At 36.2% G+C, this 22906-nt stretch overlaps 1 protein-coding gene across 1 annotated transcript in view; it reads right to left on the bottom strand.

The window, feature by feature from the left end:
* Nucleotides 1–4646: 4646 nt before the first annotated feature.
* EED (embryonic ectoderm development) overlaps nt 4647–22906 on the bottom strand; it is a 78265-nt gene continuing 60005 nt past the window's right edge. Inside the window, exons 11-18 of the mRNA XM_010853252.1 lie at nt 22587–22668; nt 20076–20167; nt 18188–18321; nt 16114–16219; nt 14888–14962; nt 6072–6230; nt 5253–5326; nt 4647–4981 (exon numbers count right to left, since the gene is read on the bottom strand). Of these exons, the coding sequence (XP_010851554.1) occupies nt 4855–4981; nt 5253–5326; nt 6072–6230; nt 14888–14962; nt 16114–16219; nt 18188–18321; nt 20076–20167; nt 22587–22668 (849 nt within the window). The 3' untranslated portion in view covers nt 4647–4854. The remainder of the gene's footprint in view (nt 4982–5252; nt 5327–6071; nt 6231–14887; nt 14963–16113; nt 16220–18187; nt 18322–20075; nt 20168–22586; nt 22669–22906) is intronic.

Consider the following 22906-nt stretch of genomic DNA (forward strand, 5'->3'; position numbering starts at 1 on the left):
TGTTGGTAGAATATATTGTACCAAGAAGTGAAATAAAAAGCTGAGTTACTTTTGCCCAACATTCCCACTGCACTAGTAAATACACATGAATGCATGAGCTACAAAATACCAATTGTGTAATTTCAATGATTCCACAAAGGAGTTAAATGCTTTTGTTTGCACTTAAAACTGTTGCTATATAATATAAAGATGAATAATAAAATTTGTGTTGATAGAAGTTTAACTTGGAGTGGCACTGAAAATTTTAAAAATACAAGTTAAGAAATCACAGAAGGGGAAAAGCTTAGAATTTCAGCATCTTACATTTTTCCTGCTGCTTAAACAAGAGGCTTGCATTTTCATTTTGCACTAGGCCCTGCAAATTATGTAGCTGACCCTGCCTTCAGGACTAGAAACAAGATCAATAGCATGCTGTCCCTCTTGGATTATTCCACATTTCTTTTCAAAGAGCTGGGTATGTGAGGCCCACAAAGCACAACAGATTCCAAAGCACAATGGGCTCGGGGAAGACTTCGTTCTGATCTCCATAGACAAGAATCACGTGTCCCTTACCCACGCGTGTGTCATGACCTTGGCTCCCTCGGGGCAGTGAGCATAATGTTGGCATGCATGGAGAGTGTCAGTGCTTAACACCACCGCTGAACAGGGTTTCTTGTTCCTTTTTGGATTGGAGGTCCAGGTGAGCTAAATGTGCACCTTCCCTTGCTATTGGAAGTGTAGTTGTAATTGAGCAAGAAAATGGGCTCCACAATGTGGAATTAAAGGGAGAATTTGTGGCTCTTCATACTGTTGGACTGACTACCTGAGGCGAATGACAAAAGAGGGAGTTTAGATCAAGCATCTAGCCCTGGGTAGATGCATAGTGTAGGAATGCCAGTCCTTGGATCCCATTGTTCAAGAAACAAAACCACACAGGGACTTCGTCTTCCTGTCGTTCAAATTATGCTGCAGAAGGCTCACCTGTCCTAGTGAGCACCTTGCCTCACCCCAAAAAACTACAATAGGGATATGGCATCAGTTGGCTGCTCATCCAGCTTGAAATTAACTGTGGAAGCCTTTTCTCAGGACGTGGATACAGATAGGGGTGAAGTTCCAGGTCTGGTAGAAACTTCAGCAGATGGCACATTAGTGGCTACGACTGCAGTAGAAGCAGGAGACATGATGGTATGGAAGCTGTTGGGACCAACAGCGCTCTCCTTTTCTATCATACATGCCCACTTGGCACTTAGGTATCATCATTTCAGTTCAGTTGCTCAGTTGTGCCCAACTCTTTGCGACCCCATGAATTGCAGCACACCAGGCCTCCCTGTCCATCACCAACTCCCAGAGTTCACTCAAACTCACATCCATCGAGTTGGTGATGCCATCCAACCATCTCATCCTCTGTCGTCCCCTTCTCCTCCTGCCCCCAATCCCTCCCAGAATCAGTCTTTTCCAATGAGTCAACTCTTCGCACGAGGTGGCCAAAATACTGGAGTTTCAGCTTTATCATCATTTCTTCCAAAGAACACCCAGGACTGATCTCCTTTAGAATGGACTGGTTGGATCTCCTTGCAGTCCAAGGGACTCTCAAGAGTCTTCTCCAACACCACAGTTCAAAAGCATCAATTCTTTGGCGCTCAGCTTTCTTCACAGTCCAACTCTCACATCCATACATGACCACAGGAAAAACCATAGCCTTGACTAGACGGACCTTTGCTGGCAAAGTAATGTCTCTGCTTTTGAATATGCTGTCTAGGTTGGTCATAACTTTCCTTCCAAGGAGTAAGCCTCTTTTAGTTTCATGGCTGCAATCATCATCTGCAGTGATTTTGGAGCCCCAAAAAATAAAGTCTGACACTGTTTCCCCATCTATTTGCCATGAAGTGATGGAACCAGATGCCATGATCTTCGTTTTCTGAATGTTGAGCTTTAAGCCAACTTTTTCACTCTCCTCTTTCACCAAGAGGCTTTTTAGTTCCTCTTCACTTTCTGCCATAAGGGTGGTGTCATCTGCATATCTCAGGTTGTTGATATTTCTCCCGGCAATCTTGATTCCAGCTTGTGCTTCTTCCAGCCCAGTGTTTCTCATGATGTACTCTGCATATAAGCTAAATAAGCAGGGTGACGATATACAGCCTTGACGTACTCCTCTCCCTATTTGGAACCAGTCTGTTGTTCCATGTCCAGTTCTAACTGTTGCTTCCTGACCTGCATACAGGTTTTTCAAGAGGTAGGTCAGGTGGTCTGGTATTCCCATCTCTTGAAGATTTCATCTTCCACAGCTTATTGTGATCCACACAGTCAAAGGCTTTGGCACAGTCAATAAAGCAGAAATAGATGTTTTTCTGGAACTCTCTTGCTTTTTCGATGATCCAGCAGATGTTGGCAATTTGATTTCTGGTTCCTCTGCCTTTTCTAAAACCAGCTTGAACATCTGGAAGTTCACGGTTCATGTACTGCTGAAGCCTGGCTTGCAGGATTTGGAAGCAAGTAAAAGAATAATCTCAAATTATTACTTATCCTTCATTTTTTTTCCCCTGGATCTCCAGTTAAAAGTGTCATTAGATCTTTTCATTTTATCCTCTACAGTTTTAACTCTGTATTCCCCATTTTGATTCTCTACTACACCACATTCTAAGTAATTAGGCTTTCAGTTAATTTATCTCTATTCCAGTTGTGTCTAATCTACTGTCTAACCCATCCACTGAGTTTATCTCAATAATCATACTTTTCATTTTCAGAAAATTCTACTTTTCAATTCCTCTTGTTCCATCTTGGGAGTCTCTTACGGCTTATTTTTGTGACTGCATCTTTTATTTAAATGTTCATTCATTTAACAAGTATTTATTGAGCACCCACCAAATGCAAGTTATAAGTACTGCAGTTATACCAGTGAAATGAAACAGAGGGGAAAAAAACCCATCTACTCTCAGAAAGTCCACATCCTAGTGGGAGAAATACAACAAACCAAGTAGGTAAACTGATGGAAAATAAGGAAGAGGACACAAGAATTTGATTTTAAATGTGACTTTGTATTCTGATAATTCTGAAATCTTTAGTGGTCTCAGTATATTGCAAATTGTTTAAACTGTCACAGCAGCTTGTTTCATTTTCTGTCTGGTGATCTTTGATCATAAGCTAGTTAACCTCAATTTTTAGCAACCTTAGGGGCCTCGTTGAGGTTTCTTGTTTTAATAGCTAACATCCATAACAATGAATGGCTTGTGAGCTGAATATGGCCCACTGCCTATTTCTGTTAACTAGTGTTTCTGGCACCAGTGAGCCTCGTTTATGTAATGTCTAAGGCTGCATTCATGCTACAGCAGCAGAGCTGAGTACACGTCATGGAGACTGTACTAAAATATTTACATCTGGCTGTTACAGAGGTCAGAAAAAAGTTAGCTGACCTCTCATCTACAGAGATATACAAAGGAACTAAAAACAAAAACCTCAGGAAGCACTAACCTACGCTGTTGGAGCAAATGAATTTGGTTCCTTAACAAAAATGCCCTTTCACCTATTAATTCTGACAAATGAGCCTAAGGAAATAATCAGAGTAGACAAAGAATTCTACACTGGGCTGTTAATAAATGTAACAGCAAATAGTAAAAAGCAATTACCATGTCCAGAAGATATTAAATAGTGGTATATTCATAGAAATGTATTTATAGAAAAGGTTCATGAGTTCAGAAACCTACACTGTTGGAGCAAATGAACTTGGTTCCTTAACAAAAATGCCCTTTCACCTATTAATTCTGACAAATGAGCCTAAGGAAATAATCAGAGATGTAGACAAAGACTCCTGTACTGGACTGTACAGTACTTCTGTACTGGGCTGGACAAAATTCATTCTTTTGTATTGTACCCTGTTCCCTTCATTTCACCTTCTACCTTATCTGTATGATTGCTCAGGTTTTCTTCTGCTTCTGGTTAAATGCTCCGTATGTCATCTTGGTCCTCTTTGGAGAATTTTTATGGCCTTTGTATTTTAATCCTATTCTTGCTTTGTATTTTAATTCTATTCTTTTCCGTAAATATAACCAAAGTACCCTATGTTTGGGACAAAAATCACTAAGTATTTCAACCCTATGATATCAATTTGCTTGTTTGTTTTAACCAATACTCTTCTAGAAAAGGGGACAAGAACTCACTATACAAACACATTCTCCATTTCCTTCATTTTTCAACCCACTGCATTTAAGCTGCTGTGTCCTCTCCTCCCTTGCTGTGATGATATTTCCACTAAGATTACTAATGACGAAGTTGTAAATCAAATGGCAATGTTTCCTAACTGTAAAGATAAAATATTATATAACTCTTATAGACTGCTTATTACAAAGTTAGTATAGAACAAATCATTAAGAAATATAAAACCACAGGAATACAATTTCCAATAAAGCTAAGGGTTTGGTGAGTCAAATTCTGTTCAAATTGCTTCTCATGTATTAAATCACGTGATCCTTTTAATTATCCAACGTCAGTTAATGGCAGAGCCAAGATTAAAATTCAGTTTAGTTCCAGAGCTTATACTTAATCACTATGTTTTATAACTTTTTCCATTAGGCAAATAAAACAATCATCATCACTGAAAAAAGATAAGGTGTAATTTTATTACTTTCAACACTGCATCACAATGAATAAAACAAACTAAAGTAACACACAGCTTTACAAAAATAAATTTTTATTAAAAGCAGTAGAGTCTGAGCAGGAGACAGTACAAAGAGTGTAAACAATGTAAACATCACTACATTCAGCTCAGCCTGATTGAATGCTGAAAGACAACTCTAAATGCTCTATGTGCCCTTACTAGCAGGATACATTAGTTCTATTGTACACAGAAAACACACGCTAATTTTGATTGGGAAAAGTACTTTATCGCAGTCGGTCCCAGCGCCAAATGCTGGCATCATCACAAACAGCTATAAGAATGCTGCTGTCCCTGCTGAAACTGGTTTGTCGAATAGCAGCCCCGCATTTGTGATGAGTCAGCGTTGTGCATCTAGGGAGAAAACATGACAACAGGTTAAATATCACACACACACAATGCTGTCAGTATCAAACTTAAAACCAGTGAATGTAACTTACTACCAAAGTACTCAGGAAAAACAATTATTATTAGAATAAAAAAGAAATACTTTACAATATGCTGAGAATGTAAATGTTACAAATGATGTTAAGGATGGCATTGTAAGTATCAATTACTTACTCTATAGTGACAACACTCTGAAGGAAAAGTCAGAAATTATGAAGAGGAATTTCTAAATACTTACTTGGCTTTATGAGGATCTTCTACTTCTAAATCCCAAACATAAAGTTTGCCAACCTGATTGCCCAATGCGAGCATCTGTATAAACATATTTTAAAAACCCATCAAAAACAAAACAAAAACCTATCAAATTATTAATATAAGCTATAAAGATTTCAAGCAATCCTAAGATATCTTTCTTATTGCAGAAACATCTCAGCTCCACCCTGTGGCAATGCTCTTGGTTATTTCTTTGCATCTTATATTTCTGATTTGTAAATGAAGATAAGAGCAACTAATACTTCACAAAGGTGTCCTGAATAAATTAAACCATTTTGCAAATTTTTGAAGAACTATACAATGTACACAATTAGCATATATTCTTCATTCTGCTCTAAAGAACTATAATAAAAGCCACAGAAAATTTCCAAAGCTTTCATATAGCAAGAAATAACCAAGTAATTTGTTACCATAAAATTATAATACCAAACTTCTGTAAAATTTTAGATAACTAATATTTTGTCTCTATCTTCCATACTGGTTTTCTATATAAGAAGATGAAAATTCCAATCACCAAAACATTAAATCTTACTAACAGATGTTATGGAAAGTAAACACCTAACTGCCACCATTGACACCTGTCAATTTCATCTATAATAAGCACTGCAGATGGTGTGCAGAGCCACAAGGGGAGAATAAATAACATCAAAGGCCAAAGCAAACAATACAAAAAAATCAAGGTAGATTACACTTAAAGAGGAAAGAGAACACAGATGCACTCAGAGAAAACTAAAATTGCATGGTTTTAAGTCAAATACTTTCAAAATGTAAAATATGTTGCTACCTTTTGCCAGAAATCCATAGAAAACCTCATGTACCAAATGTCACACTGGCTGTAATCAAATCGCCCAAGAATAGTCACATTAGACTCACTGGGTTTAATTTTATCTATATCATCTTCCATTTTGCCAGGTTTCCAGCATACAATGGCATTTTCACAAGACTTAAAAAAAAGACACAAGATAAAAAAGAAATGTTAATTGTAGAACTGAATTTTAAACATTACAAACAAAGCTTTTCTCAACTATCATTTCAGAATTCATAGCTCTTTAAACCTGGTTATCCCTCAACTGAGTCCAATGATAAACATATTCATTTGTATTTGCAAGAATCAGTATCTACACTTACAGATTATCAACAGATTTTAACAATACAAAAGCATTACACTATCTAGAATATTCATTTTTGAAGTCACAACTTCTCTTCCAAACCAAGTTTCAGCCTTAACTACTTCAGCATACAGAGACTTAAGTATTTTATAGCAAAGATAAAGTTACAAACATATTAGAATACACGGTTCTTCAATATGACCCCTGCTAATTCCATCTTTCTCTATTTCACTTCTAATTTCCTGCAGTTCCAATCTCCTGTGGTTCCCTTTATACAGTTAACTATTAATCCTTCGTCTGCAGTATCTGTACTACATGGTAGGTACTCAATAGATGTTGTAGGAAAGCTAATGAATTCATAGAAGGGGCCTTACAGATCGGATTATACAAAAGGCAATAAAAGCAGTGATTCAATATCCCAACACTGGTAAGGGGATGGGAGTGAAATGGGCTGAGTTACACCTTCTCTGTCCTCCAACAGTGAAATCTTTACATACATTCTACTTTAGTAGCGAGTGGTGGAGAATACAATGGGAGAAGAAAATGCAACACAGAGGGCGCTATTTATATTACTGTGTAGGCTAGTGGTTTGCCAGTTAAGGAATCCTTGGCAATGTCTCTGGCTTCCAGTTAACAGAGGCCAGAGAATGCTGAAAACTGCATGTAGAGAACAGCTCCTCCCACAAAAAAGAACTGTCTGACCTCATTATCTCAGACCCAGGACTGAGAAATCCTGGTGGAGGTGAAGGGTGCTTACTGGTATTTTACAGGACACATTCCACACAACCACATATGGTAGCCCTGTGGGGTTCACTGGCATTTCAATGGTTTAACAGCGGGGTCATAGGGAGATTAGGGAGTGAAGAACATGTTTTTTTCTTCTCTGCCCTTTTTAGATTATATAAAATCCCAGGGTTACAGATCCATTATACAAGTTCTTTATTGTAAAGTACCTTAGAGAGCACCCAGTCTGGTGACTCTTTTAAGTGCACAGTTGGATTGACAGCCTGTAGAGCTTTCTTTAAAACACATCTTGGTCCCAACCCCACTGAATCACAATTTCTGAGAGAGGAGGCCAAAGCAGCAGAACTGTAACATAGCTCTTCAAGTGCTTCTTACTGACTGTACTGGTAAAGGACCCTTAGTCAGTAGAGTCCCCTCACAGAGAGCTAAAGCATAGGGAGGTAAAAAGAGTCTACCCACACTAATGGATGGCTGTACTTGAAAGTCATCCAGAGTTTCTAACAATTACAAATCCGCAGGTCCTTGTGCCAGATGTAGAATACATGGGGACGAAGCTTAGGAATCTGTTTTTACAATGTCCTCCCAGTAGTTCTGATGTGGAGCCAGATTTGAGACCACCAATACTCAGTTCAGCCTCTTAGCTAAAATGCAGATATCTTTTCCTATCATCTGATTAAGTTCTAAGAGCAGAAATTTTAGACCTACTGCCTTTTTACATCTGCTTCCAGCAACCAATGAAGGAGAGGTACTTTTCCCTATTCATCTCACTAAATACAACTTAAAAGTCTGAAGGGCAGGGAGGAGGCAGACTGGTTAAGGACCCTGGGACATGAGGGACACTGAGTTCCTTGGTTTTGCCTCCTTTCTGTATCCCAGACTACATGCTAGAGAAGGTAGTGACTCAACAAAGCTAAAGACAAAACAAAGCCCCCCAAAGCCTACTCTCTCCAAAGGATCAGTAAAGTGGCAACTCAGCATAAGAGAAAATTTTCAGGTAAACAATACCACAGAAAAAACTGTGGACCCGCCCACATCCCAACCAGCACAGTCCCAGTGGGGATCCCTTCTCACAGGTGGTAACTAAACACTTCAAGTACATAATACCCTGCTGACTCCTCCCTACTCCTCATGGTAATGACGTGACTCCTCCTCCTCTCTGGCTGGGGTTGTATTAGAGGCAAGGTAGCAAAGAGTCTAGAAAATCCCATGGACGGAGGAGCCTGGTAGGCTGCAGTCCATGGGGTCGCTAGAGTTGGACACGACTGAGCGACTTCACTTTCACTTTTCACTTTCATGCACTGGAGAAGGAAATGGCAACCCACTCCAGTGTTCTTGCCTGGAGAATCCCAGGGACGGGGAAGCCTGTTGGGCTGCCATCTATGGGGTCACACAGAGTCGGACACGACTGAAGCGACTTAGCAGCAGCAGCAGCAGCAGCGTGTCAAGAGAAGTGGACAACAGAGGGTGAGATGGTTGGATGGCATCACTGACTCAATGGACATGAGTTTGAGTGAGCTCAGAGAACTGGTGATGGACAGGGAGGCCTGGCGTGTTGCAGTCCATGGGTTGCAAAGAGTCGGATACGACTGAGCAACTGAACTGACTGACTGAACTGAGCAGAGCGCCAGGATGTTCACAACCACCTACCACAGTGTCAGCTGAGACCACCCAGGGAGCAGTCATACGGGCTCCAAACCCCTCCCTGCTAGGGCGGTGTCAGCAGAGTCCCCGTGAAAAGCCTAAACTCTTGCCCCTTAGAAAAGAGACATCACCACTAAGTCAACCAAGTGGGGAATGTCCCCTGCCACCTGCCAATCATGAAGCAGCATTCACTTTACAGCTGAAAATTTATCAAACGAAGCCTGCTGTAAGAGAGCTAAATAAGAGCCCAAGTTTCCTAACAGTACCCAAATTATCCATATCTCCATCAAAATTCATTTTTCATACCAAGAAATGTAAAATCTCAACTTTAATGAGAAATGATAACAAGAGACACAAACAATGAGATGACACAGATGTTAGAACTATCTGACAAGGATTTTAAAGCAAAGAGTCGGACACGACTGAGTGACTGAACTGATCTTAAAAATGCTTCACCCTAATACAAAATTAAAAGTTCAAAATCTGGAAAAAAAAAAATGGTTCAATAAGAAATTACAAACACACTTAGAATACAGTCTCAGCAAAGAAAAGAAAAGGTAAGAACCATGTGGAAATTTCAGAACTAAAAATACTATAATCAAAGAACAACTGAAGGGCTCACCAGCAGAAGAGAGATGAGAGTCAGTAAATTTAAAGTTAGAACATAGAAATTACCCAATTTGAACAAGACTTGAACAAAGAAGTTACCAACTGAAAAAAGAAAAACAGACTTATTAAATGACAGAGTCTCAGGGACCAAACAAAAAATCTAAAGTATCATTAGAGGAGAGCGGGGAGAAAAGGGGGATAAAAAAGAATTTGAGTAATGGCTGAAAAATCCCCATATTTGGGATGAATTATGTCCCCTAAAGACCTACAGATCCAAGATTCAAGACAGTAAATGAATCCCTCAAAGACATCAATATCAAGCTGAGCACAGTCAAACTTCTGAAAACTAAAAATAAAGGAAAAAAAAAATCCCCAAAGCAGTTAAGTCAGAAAGAATACCTAAGCTATAAGGAAAAACCAATTCCAATGGTGGCAGATGTCTCATTACAAATGACAGAGACCAGAAAGAGGGGGAACAACAGTGTTCAAATGTTTAAAGAAAGAACTGTGGGATTTACTGAATCCTCTATACACTTCACGAATAAACCGGAAATGAGGACATCCCTAAACTAAGAAAAACTAAAAGAATCTGTCAACATTCTAAATCAATAGCTACAGAATGTTCTACGAACAGAAAGGAAATGATAAAAGAAGGAATCTTGGAATATTAGAAAGGAGGAATGAACAACAGAAAAAGCAAAACGAGTAAACACAAAATTCTCCTTTTCTTCAAGTTTTTAAATTCTGCTTGATGGTTCAAGCAAAAATTATAATATTATTTAACAAAGTTCTCAATTGTAAAGGAAATATTTAAAACAATTATAAGTGCAGGACAAAGTGGGAGATAAGCTTCCTATACTGCATTTGAAGTGGTAAAATGCTGATATACTGATGATCACATACATATATTGCAACTCTCAGAGCAAACATAAAAACAAAACAAGCTACACAAAGAAATACACTCAGAGGTAGTACAGATAAATCAAATTGGAATTTTAAAATATGTGCATATAACCTATAGGAATTTAGGGGAGAAAACCCAGAGAAATGAAAAAAAAAGTAAATGCCAGACAATGTAACAATTGGTAAGTTTAAGGCTCAAATATAAACAGTCTAAATTTACAAGCTAAAACAGTTTCTCAAAGTGAATTAAAAAACAGTATGACCCAACTGTATGTTGTAAGAAACTCACTTCAAATGTAAGAATACACGTAGATTAAAGGTAAAGGGTTTGAAATAGATATACCATGTAAGCATTAATTAAAGGAAAGAAAGAACGGCTATACTACAAGATAAAAGGAGACATCAAAGCAAAAAAATCTACCAGAGATAGAGATGGACCTTCCACAATGATAAAAGGGTCAAGCTACCAAGAAAAAGCAATACTAAATGTGTATATGCTAACCAACAGACTTGCAATATGTCACAGAACTGAAGGAGAAAGGGAAAAATTCATGATTATAGTTAAAGACTTCAGCACTTAAGAGCAGACAGACATCAACAAAGAAACAGAAGAATTCAACCACACTCAACCAATAGGATCTTGGAGAAGGAAATGGCAACCCACTCCATTGTTCTTGCCTAGAGAATCCCAGGGACGGGGAAGCCTGTTGGGCTGCCATCTATGGGGTCCGCACAGAGTCGGACAGGACTGAAGCGACTTAGCAGCAGCAGCAACCAATAGGATCTAGCTGACATTTACACAACACTCCACCCAACGATAGAACACGTTCTTTTCAAGCTCCCATGGAACATACCCAAAACAGGGTCATAAAACAAATCTGAAAAATTTTAAAGAATCAAAATCATAAAGAATATATACCGACTGACCAAAATGGAATCAAACTAGAATCAGTAAGAGAAAGATAATGAAAATTTTCCAACACCTAAAAACTAAATGGGCTTCCCTAGTAGCTTAGTCAGTAAAGAATCTGCCTGCACTGCAGGAGACCCAGGTTTGATCCCTGGGTTGGGAAGATCCCCTGAAGAAGAGAATGGCAACCCACTCCAGTACTCTTGCCTGGAAAATCCTATGGACAGAGGACCCTGGCAGGCTACATACAGTCCATGGGGTCGCAAAGAGTCGGACATGACTTAGTGACTAAACCACTACCAAAAACTAAATAGCACACTGCATATGCTGACTGGGAAATTTATAGCACCAAAAGCTTACATTAGAAAAGTCTTGACTAAATAATCTAAGCTCCCAAAACTAGCAAACAGAAAAACAAAATACACTCATAGGAAACTAAAAAAAGGGAGACAGGAGGTAACAAAATAATTTTGACAAACTCCTAAAAAGATTGACAGAAGAGAAGAAGACATAAATTACTGATTTCAGGAATGAAACAGGGGCTATCACTAAAGACCTTGCAGATATCAAAAGGATAATAAGGGAATACTCAAACAGCTCTCTACACATAAATTTTCTATTAGATGGGATGGATCAATTCCTGAAATAGCACAAACTACCACAACTCACCCAATATGAAACTTCATTTGAACAACCTTTTCACTTTTAAGGAGATCAAGTTTTTAATTTTTAAATTCCTCCTCAAAAATTTTTAGGCCCTAATGCCAGTATTATTGATATCAAAACCAGACAAAGACAACTAACAAAACTTCAGACCAATATTATATATCATTAATACACATAAAATTCTTAACAAAATATTAACAAACAGAATTCAGCAACATATAAAAAGAATTATACAGCATGACCAAGTAAACTTATTTCATTGCATTAATAGGCTAAAATAGAAAAAACAATGATCATATCAATTGATGCTGAAAAAGCATTTGACAAACTTCAACACCTATTCATGATAAAACTCTGAAAAAATTAGGAAAAAGAACAACTCTCAAGTGGATATAGAACATCTACAAAAATCATACAGCTAGGACTTCCATGGTGGTCTAGAGTGTCTGGCAATAGAGGGGACAGTGGTTTGATCACTGGTGGGGGGAACTAAAATCCCACATGCCGCAGGGCAACTATGCCCGTGCACCACAACCAAGAACCTATGTGGTACAAGGAAAGATCCTGAATGAGGTGACGAAGGTCCCAAGTGCCGCTACTAAGACCTGACACAGCCCAAAAATAAGTACTAAAAAAGAATCATACAGCTGATATGTGTAATTGCAAAAGACTGAATTCTTCACCCCTTTAACATCAGAAACAAGCCTAGGAAGTCTGCTCTTAACACATTACTGACCAGAGACATATTAATATATCTTTTGTTACCTGAATGCTATTGACTGGAGATGTTATCAATGTTTTTAGAGTGATACAATCAATATCACCATGTGAAGCTGTTAGAGCTTAAACTGCACCAAGGGTTCATCATACAACTTATGACTGTCATTAACACTTACATTTTGTTCCAACTCTGTGTATATTATAAACATAAAATTTTCAGAAGTGACATGTCATGAAATTTTGAGGAAGAATTTTTCAGTGAATTTTATGCGGATACGTTCTATGTCTAAGTGACATATATACTAGTGTCTCAGAAGATGATAGTTCTTCCAGAATATAGTTCTAATTCAGATGATGTGAATATCAGACCAACAAAAAATCTTAGTGATAGATTCTGATACAAAGTGAAAATGCAACAGTGCTGGAGACTGCTCCTGTACTTCTACAGAAGAGTGGATTGAAGACAACATTTCACAAAAATTGGAGGAATTATAGGTATGTAAGGTGTAACTGACCACAGGTACCTGTACAGTGTTAGTGAAATAACAGAACTAATTTTTGACCAGTCAAAATAAATATCACCAGCCACAGGGGTTAGTTTCTGCAAAAATTCCCCAGTCATTAATGAGTTAACACTGCTATTCAATGTAGTGCCAGAATCATGTCAGTTAAATGAGACAAGAAGTGGAAAGTTCTTTAAAAATTCAGTTCAGAAAGGAATATACAAAAACTGTCCTTATTTAGAGATGAAATGATTTATGTAGAAAATCCCAAGTAATTAGCCAAAAAAAAAAACCCCTCAAACCACCCTTCTTGAACTATAAGTAGTTAAAATAGATAGGACTCAAGATTAATACACAAAAATAAATTTATTTCTATATATTAGCGATGAACACAAAGAGATGGAAATCAGAAATACCATTTATTATAGTCACTCAAAAAAGAGAAATACTTAAGGTATACATCTAACAAAGTAGGTACAGGACTTGCATGCTCAAAACTACAAAATGCTGGGGGATTCCCTGGTGGCTCAGTGGTGAAGAATCCATCTGCCAATGCAGGAGACATGGGTTCGATCCCTGATCGAGGAAGATCCCACATGCCACAGAGCTTAGCCCATGCACTGCATTATTGAGCCTGTCCTCTGCAACAAGAGAAGCCACTGCAACGAGAAGTCCACACACCACAACTAGAGAGCAGCCCTCACTCGCCACAACCAGAGAAAGCCTGTGCAGCAAAAAACCCCACCACACCCAAAAAACAAAATAAAAAAAATTATACTTAAAAACACCTACAAAATGCTGATAATAAAAAATCCAAGAAGGTCTAAATAAATGAACAGATGTATCAGCCAAGGACAAGAAAACTAAGCAGAGTAGATATTAATTCACCACCAAATTGATACACAGGTTTAACACAACTCCAATTAAAATGTTCCTTACCCTCAAAGAAATTCCAGCAAGATTTTCAGTAAATGTAGACAAGATAATTCTAGACCTTATATAGAAAGGCAAAGGAACTAGACAAAAATAATTTTGAAAAAGAATAAAGTGGATGAAATCACTCTACCAATTCCAAGACTTATTACAGAGCTAGAATAATCAAGCCTGTGTATGTAGTGCTGGTAGAGGGAACAGAATAGAATAACCAGCAACAGCCAGATACAAGCATGGCCAAACAATTTTGAAAAAAGTGCAAAAGCAATCCAAAGGAGGAAAGACAGGCTTTCAACAAATGGTACTGGAACAACTGGATAAACTATAGGCAAAAATGAACTTTCTACCTAAATGTCATACAAAAACTAACTTAAAATGGACCATAAATTTAATATAAAACATTATAAAAACTTTTGAAGGAAACACAGGGGAAAATCTTTAGGATCCAGGGCTTAGTGAAGAGCGTTTCAAAATAATAGCAAAAGCATTATCCATAAAAAAATAATTAAAAAAAATAAACTTTATCAAAACTGCAAATATTTGCTCAGCAGAAGACCCTGCTAAGAGAATGAAAAGACAAGCTACAGACTGGAAGAGAAAATTTGCAAACTACTTATCTGTCATAGGATTTAGAATATATGAAGAACTTTCAAAACTCAACAGTAAAAAAAACAAAACAAATCCAATTAGAAAATGAGCAGAAGATATGAAGAGACATCATTGAAAGGATATATGGATGGCAAATAAGCACATAAAAAAGATGTTCAACACCACTAACCATCAGGGAAATGTAAATTAAGACCATGATGATGTATCACTACACACCTATCAGAACAGCTAGAATAAAAAATAGTGACAATACCAAATGCTGGCGAAGATTCGAAGACACTGCATCTTTCATACATTGCTGGTGGGAATGTAAAATGGCACGGCCACTCTGGAAAATAGTTTGGCAGGTTCTTAAAAAACTAAACAAACGTAACCATGACCCAGCAATTGCCCTTCTAGGCATTTATCCCAGAGAAGTGAAAACTTACGTAAGTCCACACAAAAACCTACACACGACTGTTCAATAGCGGCTTTATTTGTAACAGGCCAAAAACTGGAAAGGACCAAAATGTCCTACAATAGATGAATAAGGTTAAATAAACTGTGGTACATCCATACCATGGGGTACTATTTAGCAACTAAAAGGGAGACCTATGATATACACAACCTGGATGGCATTATACTGAGTGAAAAATAATCTTAAAAGGTCCCATACAGAAACATTCTTAAAATGACAAAAATCACATGTGATAAAATAACATACAACTACACATACACATACACTTATAATGTCAATTTCCTGGATTTGATACTATACTGTATATATAAGATGTAACCAATGGGAGAAACTGGGTGAAGGACAATGTGAAACCTCTCTAAACTGTCTCTGAAACTTCCTGTGGATTTAATTTCAAAATCAAAGGTTAAAAAATAAAAAAGTAAAATTTTTTCTTTACCCTCATTGGTAAGGAAAAAATAAATAATCAGGCTCTACCCAAGAAAAAGTGAAATGCCCTGAAACCTATACCAAGAAGAAACTGGATAGCAATTTGTTCAAATCTGACAATCCTAAATGTTCAGATGACATCACCACCAACTTTCCTAAATTATCAGTAGAAAAAATATATATCAACATACTAGAGCAGGGGCTGGCAAACTAGAGCCCATGAGCCAACTCCATCTGTTTGTTTTTGTACATGTAAGTTCACTAAAATGGACACAAACATTCAAAACAAAAACCAAAAAAAAAACCCTACTACTGGCTTTAGATATTGGTAATTTTACAGTAACACTGGATATCAGAGAATATCATCTTGCAAGTTAACATTTTTTTTTTTCTTACTGGAGCACAAATTATAGTTCATCAGGATGTTTTATGCCTAAAATAAGTTTCTGAATTTTCAAAGTATCATGAGATTTAAAAAAAAAAAGCCATTTCCCATCTGTTACACAATTTATCAACTGCATAAAAAACTGTGCTCCCTGCAGAGTTCCAACTCACACAACAATGGAAATACACCTTAACAGCAGTTACCATACCTTGGAAAGTATCAAATCACCTAACCATCGTACACAATCGACATAATTTCTATGTATGTCTCTGGTAGAAAAGTCAGGAAAATGAATTTTCTGAGAAATAAATGGCCTGAAATAGAAACATCAAAAGTTAAGAGAAAAATGTGTAGCAGAAGCTAATTTTCCTTTTAGGATTTATAAAACTCTGAAAAGAAAAACAGATGAGTATTAGTTCGTCTATGTTCCTATAAAACTAAATACCTTCTGATCTGTTTACTGGCAACTAAAATCTCATTCCGTTTTTGTTTCTACATTTTACTCCATTATTAGCTCGCAACTGAATTTTGTATTCATCCTATGAAATTTCATTTATAATAACTGCAACTTTCTGCCTTACTATATATAGACCAAAATCAGTTATTTCAATTCTGGTTATCTTAACCAATAACAAAAGACATCTGCTTAGAGTTGAAAATTTCTCATAGAAGATGCTAAGCTACCAACTCAATCCTTTCATATTAACAATGGTCTATGAAAGTTAACACACCTACCTTATTTCAAAAGATAGTCATCTTTCAGAAACAATGACACATTTCAAAGTCTGGTAAAGATAAAGTTAGGTGCGAATCCTGCCTAGAACAACAATTTCTGAAGATGACATCTGACAGGAATTTGACATTTATTAGTTAGAACTTTTCCTGTACTTAGAATAGTAAAATATGGCACAATTTTTCCTTAAAGATGTTTGTGACAAAACTGTAAGCTAGAGAAGTTGCTATCAATTCTTCAGTTAATTAAATGTATACCTAACATTTCTAATCTAGTAAGTGATTCAGTTTTTAAAGTGAAGTAACTGAAGAAGTATCACATGCCATGAATTAGTTATATCTTGGGCACAAGTCTTCTCTTTGGCTTTTCCCTCATACATAAAAAGGACGTTGGGCTCAATCATTTCAAATACATTTTCCAATTCAAATTGTGGGATCTTTTTTTTTTACCTTTTTTGGGTGGCTCACAGGATCTCAGTTCCCCAGCCAGGGACTGAACTAGGGCCACAGCAGTGAAAGTCTGGAATCCTAACCCCTCGGCCACCAGGAAACTCCCAGATCTTTTCTTTATTAAAACATTAAAATGTTATTAATGACTTGATATAAATTCTTAACTACTATTAATTGCTTTTTAGCTTTATTAATTGCTTTTTAGCCAAATATGTATTATAATCTATGGTTAACCTCTTTCAAGAAGACCACCATAATTCACTGTTACTTTCTGTAAGCTGTAAAATACAACAACTTCTATTTATTCCAAAGCTCTAGAAAATATAAAAACATAAATTTAATATTGTACTAACCCCTGATGTTTTAAAACAGAATTTAAAAGCTGTGCCAATTCTTAAGAGGCCTGAGATTTGATGTCACTGTATTAAAATATTTACTTATGGTTACAAATTCAACTAACAATCTACTCATAATGTGGGTCGATAACCAGGGAATTAACTGCTAAAATGAAAAGAGCAAATAAAGTTAACATTTACAAACATAGGATAGTCATAGTGAAAGCGTTAACAGCTTGATAAGATTCTGAAAAAGACAGTAAATTAATTAAGAACTGAGGTTTTTCAAAAATAAGAAAACTGAAAAGTTTCCACATGTAGTCCCTTAGAACAAAGCTCCTGCTTTTGAATTTTCTGTTTAGTGAAGTGAGTATCATTTAAAGGAAAGCATTTATCATGAATTAAAGCTAAGAAACCCACTGAAAAAATTATGACTGTCTTTAATTAGAATTTACAGTGTTGACAAGCAGTGCTAATAACATTAGCACATGCATACCTAAATAAAATATGTGAAATGGGCTACTAAATTAAGAGAAAAATATAACTGAAAGGGATTTTGAAAAATGAGCCACCAACATAATTAGATAAAAATAAAGGCTTTCATTTAAATTTAATAAGTTTTATGGCATATAAATTATACCTTAACGTTATTAAAAGAGGGGGTTCTCAACTCCATACTGGAGACTTATATAATAATTTTTGAAAAAGTAAAACACTATTCAAAGGCATGAGATAGCACATTGTTTTAAATACTACAGTTGTTACCTGTTAGTTTTATTTGGGTTATAATCATAAGATTCCTTAATCGCATTCATCATTCTCTTTGAATTGATCCTCCAAAGTTTAAGAGAGTGATCCATACCACAAGACATTATTTTTTCACCCAAAAGATCATAATCCTGTATATAAAACAGAAAAGCTTAAATATGTAAATTATTTCCCCAAATTATGCTGATTTTCACCTCATGTCCAGTATTGTGAAAATTGTATTTCAAACCACAACACTAACATTTTGTGTTTCATATATACAGGCCATAAGTCACAAAGTTTTTACCACTTTCAAGATTTAGTTTTAACTGACTTGTTATCACCACAATATATGAGCTTATGCAATATGGCAGGTAAGAAGTAAACTCTTTTAATTTAGTTTTATCTATTCAATTATCTTTAGCCAAATATTTCCTTTGTTTGATTTTGAAGGTGAATCTAATGCTGAGGTAAAACAATTATTCTATGACAAAAAAACCTGAATGGTTGTTATTTTTCTTTGTCCAACCCAGATGAAGCAATGAAACTGGTATCTGCATGTGAAATTAGGAGTCCTTTAAACAACTGAAATTTATTTGTACATCTAAGCCAAAACACTTAGATAAGTCAGGTACCTTGGTTTTAGAGTTCACTTTTTAAATGAATAAAGAAAAATATGTCTTAAAAAGGAAGCAACATTTCCTCATTTGCTGTTTACTAATTTTTAATGAGCTCCTAACAGATCATCTATTGTAACAACCTTATTCCACCTCATCTCACAGATCAGACACTGAGGCTCAGAGATATTTACTTTAGCACATGGTACATGGTCAATGACAATCTCACACATCAATCCTTCTAGCAGTGAACTCCTATTGGTACAAAAGAGATACAATCTATCCCCTACTTTCATGTTAAGAAATAACAGTAGAGAGTTCTATTTAAGGAGAGTACTTTCCTCATTAATCTAGATATTCTATGTTAATCCAACCTTTGAATCAATCATGAACACAGTTGTACAAAAGCCTGAGAGCTTCAGGTTTGGTGTTTATTGAATTCAGAAGTCTGGCAGCTGCTACTTTTCCTAATAACCTCACTGTCAATAGCAACAAGACACCTCTAGAGCCAGAAGCTCTCATTTAGTTTTTAAGAAAGGACAGTAGTCTTTGTTTTTTCACACATAAAGCCAGATGGAGTTCTGCAAGTTCTAGAAAATCCTTTAAGATAGGTATGATTCTCACGAAAGCATATAGGAATATTTAGTACCTCCAATTAAAATATCACGTGCTTCAAAATATAATGCCCTTTTAAAATAGTTAAAAAAACAAAAACAAAAACTGAAGAGCTGTAAGACTACTAAATAAGTAAGCTACACACAGAACGTAAATAAACCTAAACACAGAATCTGAAACTTAACTAAAAACACTTAATATCACTACAACAGATCAACAGATTGTAATACAAAGCATAAAGACAACACCATGCCATCAAAGGGAAGTTATCTAAAAGTCAGTGTGAACAATGCCTCCTAGAAATGAGTAAGTTATATTTCAACTTCAAATAAAAGGTGAAAAAATTTCTTAATTGCCAAGTAGGTTAACCTTTTCCTTTAATAACTGAGAAACAACAAAAGGTCACTTCATGATTTTAGATTACAAAAGGAAAAGAACAAGTTCACAGAATTCTTTCATGAGAATCCAGGCGCTGGTAAAACATGTGCAAGAGTACAGATAAAACACAAAGAGCCTACTTGCTTTATTTCTTCATCTTTAAGTTAAAACCTTGTCTGTCACAGTAAATGAAATACCTGCCTGCCAAGCTACGTGAAACAAACCACACGCTTTCTTATCAGGAGTGCTCACAGCTTTGTAGCCTGAAGGCCACTGCCCTGCAGCTTTCAACTTACAGCACTTAGAACTTCATCTCTGTGCCCTTCTACACCTCCAAATATTGCCACCAGAGTGTCCGTCTGGATATTCCATAATCGTAAAGCATGATCTAGTACAGACACAAAAAAATAACAAACTTTTATCATTCATTTACTGTGGACATTTAATATGTCTTTAAAGAAAAAACTACCAAAGTCTGGACTTAACTCATTCACAGTAATGACTAAGAAGGAATCCATATCATATAGGAACTTAAAATATTTATATTACTTGTAGATTTAACTAGGTATGAGTTCAAACTTTCAAGGGTACTAGTTTTTCCCTCCACCATACCCACATTTACAAATTGAAGAGAACAAAGTAGATTTATAAGATCTCTATAGTAAATCTAAAAATACGATTGAACCATACACATACAGAGTATTATGGACCTTTCAAAAATTCTGTAATCTGAGCAATCTCAGTTTCCACTGAACATCAGCAAAATAAATAGAAAGCAATATTCATAAATACCAAGCAGAGTTTGAAACAATGTCTATATTGTGTAATATTAACATATTATAAAATATATTGTTAGTAGTGGAAATAAACATTGCTACAAAAATGACTTCTTTTTGTAGCAATGATTTCAATCTGCATCCAAGTTTTTGTGCAGACATTTACATTTCTCTTGAAGATACATGTACCTAAGAGTGTAATTCTATGTTTAGTTTTTTAAGGAACTGCCAGATTATTTTTCAGTGTGCTTACACATTTTACATTCCCACCAACAATGGATGAAGGGGTTCCATATTTTACTGTCTTTTTGACTGCAGTCATCCTAGAAGGTGTGAAGTGGTATCTCACTGTATTTTTGATTTGCATTTCCCTAATGACTAACTCTTGAGAGTCCCTTGGACTGCAAGGAGATCCAACCAGTCCATTCTAAAGGAGATCAACCCTGGGTGTTCTTTGGAAGGAATGATGCTAAAGCTGAAACTCCAGTACTTTGGCCACCTCATGCGAAGAGTTGACTCACTGGAAAAGACTGATGCTGGGAGGGATTGGGGGCAGGAGGAAAAGGGGATGACACAGGATGAGATGACTGGATGGCATCACCAACTCAATGGACGTGAGTTTGGGTGAACTCTGGGAGTTGGTGATGGACAGGGAAGCCTGGCGTGCTGTGATTCATGGAGTCGCAAAGAGTAGGATACAACTGAGCGACTGAACTGAACTGAATGATTAACAATGAGTGCTTTTCCATGTGCTTATTGGACATTCTTGCCTATTCTTTGGAAAGATGTCTACTTAAAAAGCCTTTGTTTGCTTTTAATTTGGTTGTCTTTTTATTACTGAACTGTATGACCTCTTGATTTAAGTCCCTTATTAGATACACACTTTGCATATTTTTTTTTCCCTGTAAGTTGTCTTTTCCTTTCTTGAGAGTTTTACTTGTAGAAAAATTCCTGTTCATTTTGAAAAGCTGTTTGAAAAAATGCTCTAACACAATGGGGGAAGAGCAAGATTAAGAAACTGTGATATTAAGAACAAGTAAGGCATTATGGTCTATGTTACTTGTAAAAGAATATCTAAGCCCAGTTACTGTTATTAACAGAAGAGAAAAAGTTATCAGCTCTCTTCTTAGGTGTCTATTTCCAAACAAGCCTTGATAGTTGAAATATCACACAAATTTTTTTCATTTAAGAGTTTTAATTTGAGGATATCTTTTAATATGGGGATTAGGTTATAGGTGTGATAGCTGTTAAGAAAAGAAAACATTTGACTAGAATAATAATGTAGAAATATGAAGAGAGAAAGGGCAATAAAAAACAAAATGTAGAAATAAGAACAACTCAAATCACTTTAGAGAGCTCAGAAATGATTAAGAATGATTCAGAGGCCTTCTGAACCCAAAATAAACTTATAAGCCAACAGAGGCATACAGAGCAAGACAATGCTTTCTCTTTGTAAGGAAGGAAAACAAGGAAGAGCTTACACTGGATAACTTAGAAGAGCTTACGCTGGATAACAGCATTTTAAGGAATCCTGTAGGGAATCTTTTATAAAATAGAAGCTTTAGAGAGAGAAAGGGAGGCAAAAAAAAGCATTATGGATTTTCAGATACACTATTTCTTATTACATGGTTGGAAAGCATCAGATGATTTGCTAGACTACCTTCAAACTATTAAAGATGTTTCATCTTCAGTGATCTGCCATTAAAATTAATAGTTTACTATGATAATTCCATTGAGGATAAAGTTCTAGAACTATCATAATGCAATATGGTAAATAAGGGTAACACACACCTAATCCTCAGTGTCAATTATTTTATCTACATCTTACAGGAACAGTGTATTTCATGGTCCCATTCTCCAGTTCTTGGTTTGGGGATGCTAATGTAGCCCAAGATTTTTCTAAAACTTCTTTTTAAATTTGGAATTTTCCCTTAGATTAGTTTGTCCCGAAGTCAAACAAAACAAAAAAAACAAAACCCAACTCACTGCCAAATAAATACAACTATACAAGGAAATATTTATTTCTCTTACCTTTACTTACTGACAGGAGAAGATTTGGATCTCTTGGGTGGAATTTCAGCTCATTGATAGCATTTCCATGGCCAACATAGTGCTATAATAAATTCAAGATACTTCAACTTTCATATAAAAGTCAATAAATTCATTTTCATTAATCTTAAATGAATGGAAAAATAATTTCACTTGAAGTAGTGGTTCTCAACCTTGGCTGCATATTAAAATTACCTAGCTTGAAGGAAAAGTAAAAGATGTTCAAGTCCCATTTGCAGATATTCTGAGGCACAGCAAGGATTTAAAAGATTCTCAGGTGATTCTAATGTGCCCCCAGGGTT

The sequence above is a fragment of the Bison bison genome, unplaced genomic scaffold (genome assembly GCF_000754665.1).
Source record: "Bison bison bison isolate TAMUID 2011002044 unplaced genomic scaffold, Bison_UMD1.0 scf7180017864324, whole genome shotgun sequence".
Lineage (NCBI taxonomy): Eukaryota > Metazoa > Chordata > Mammalia > Artiodactyla > Bovidae > Bison > Bison bison.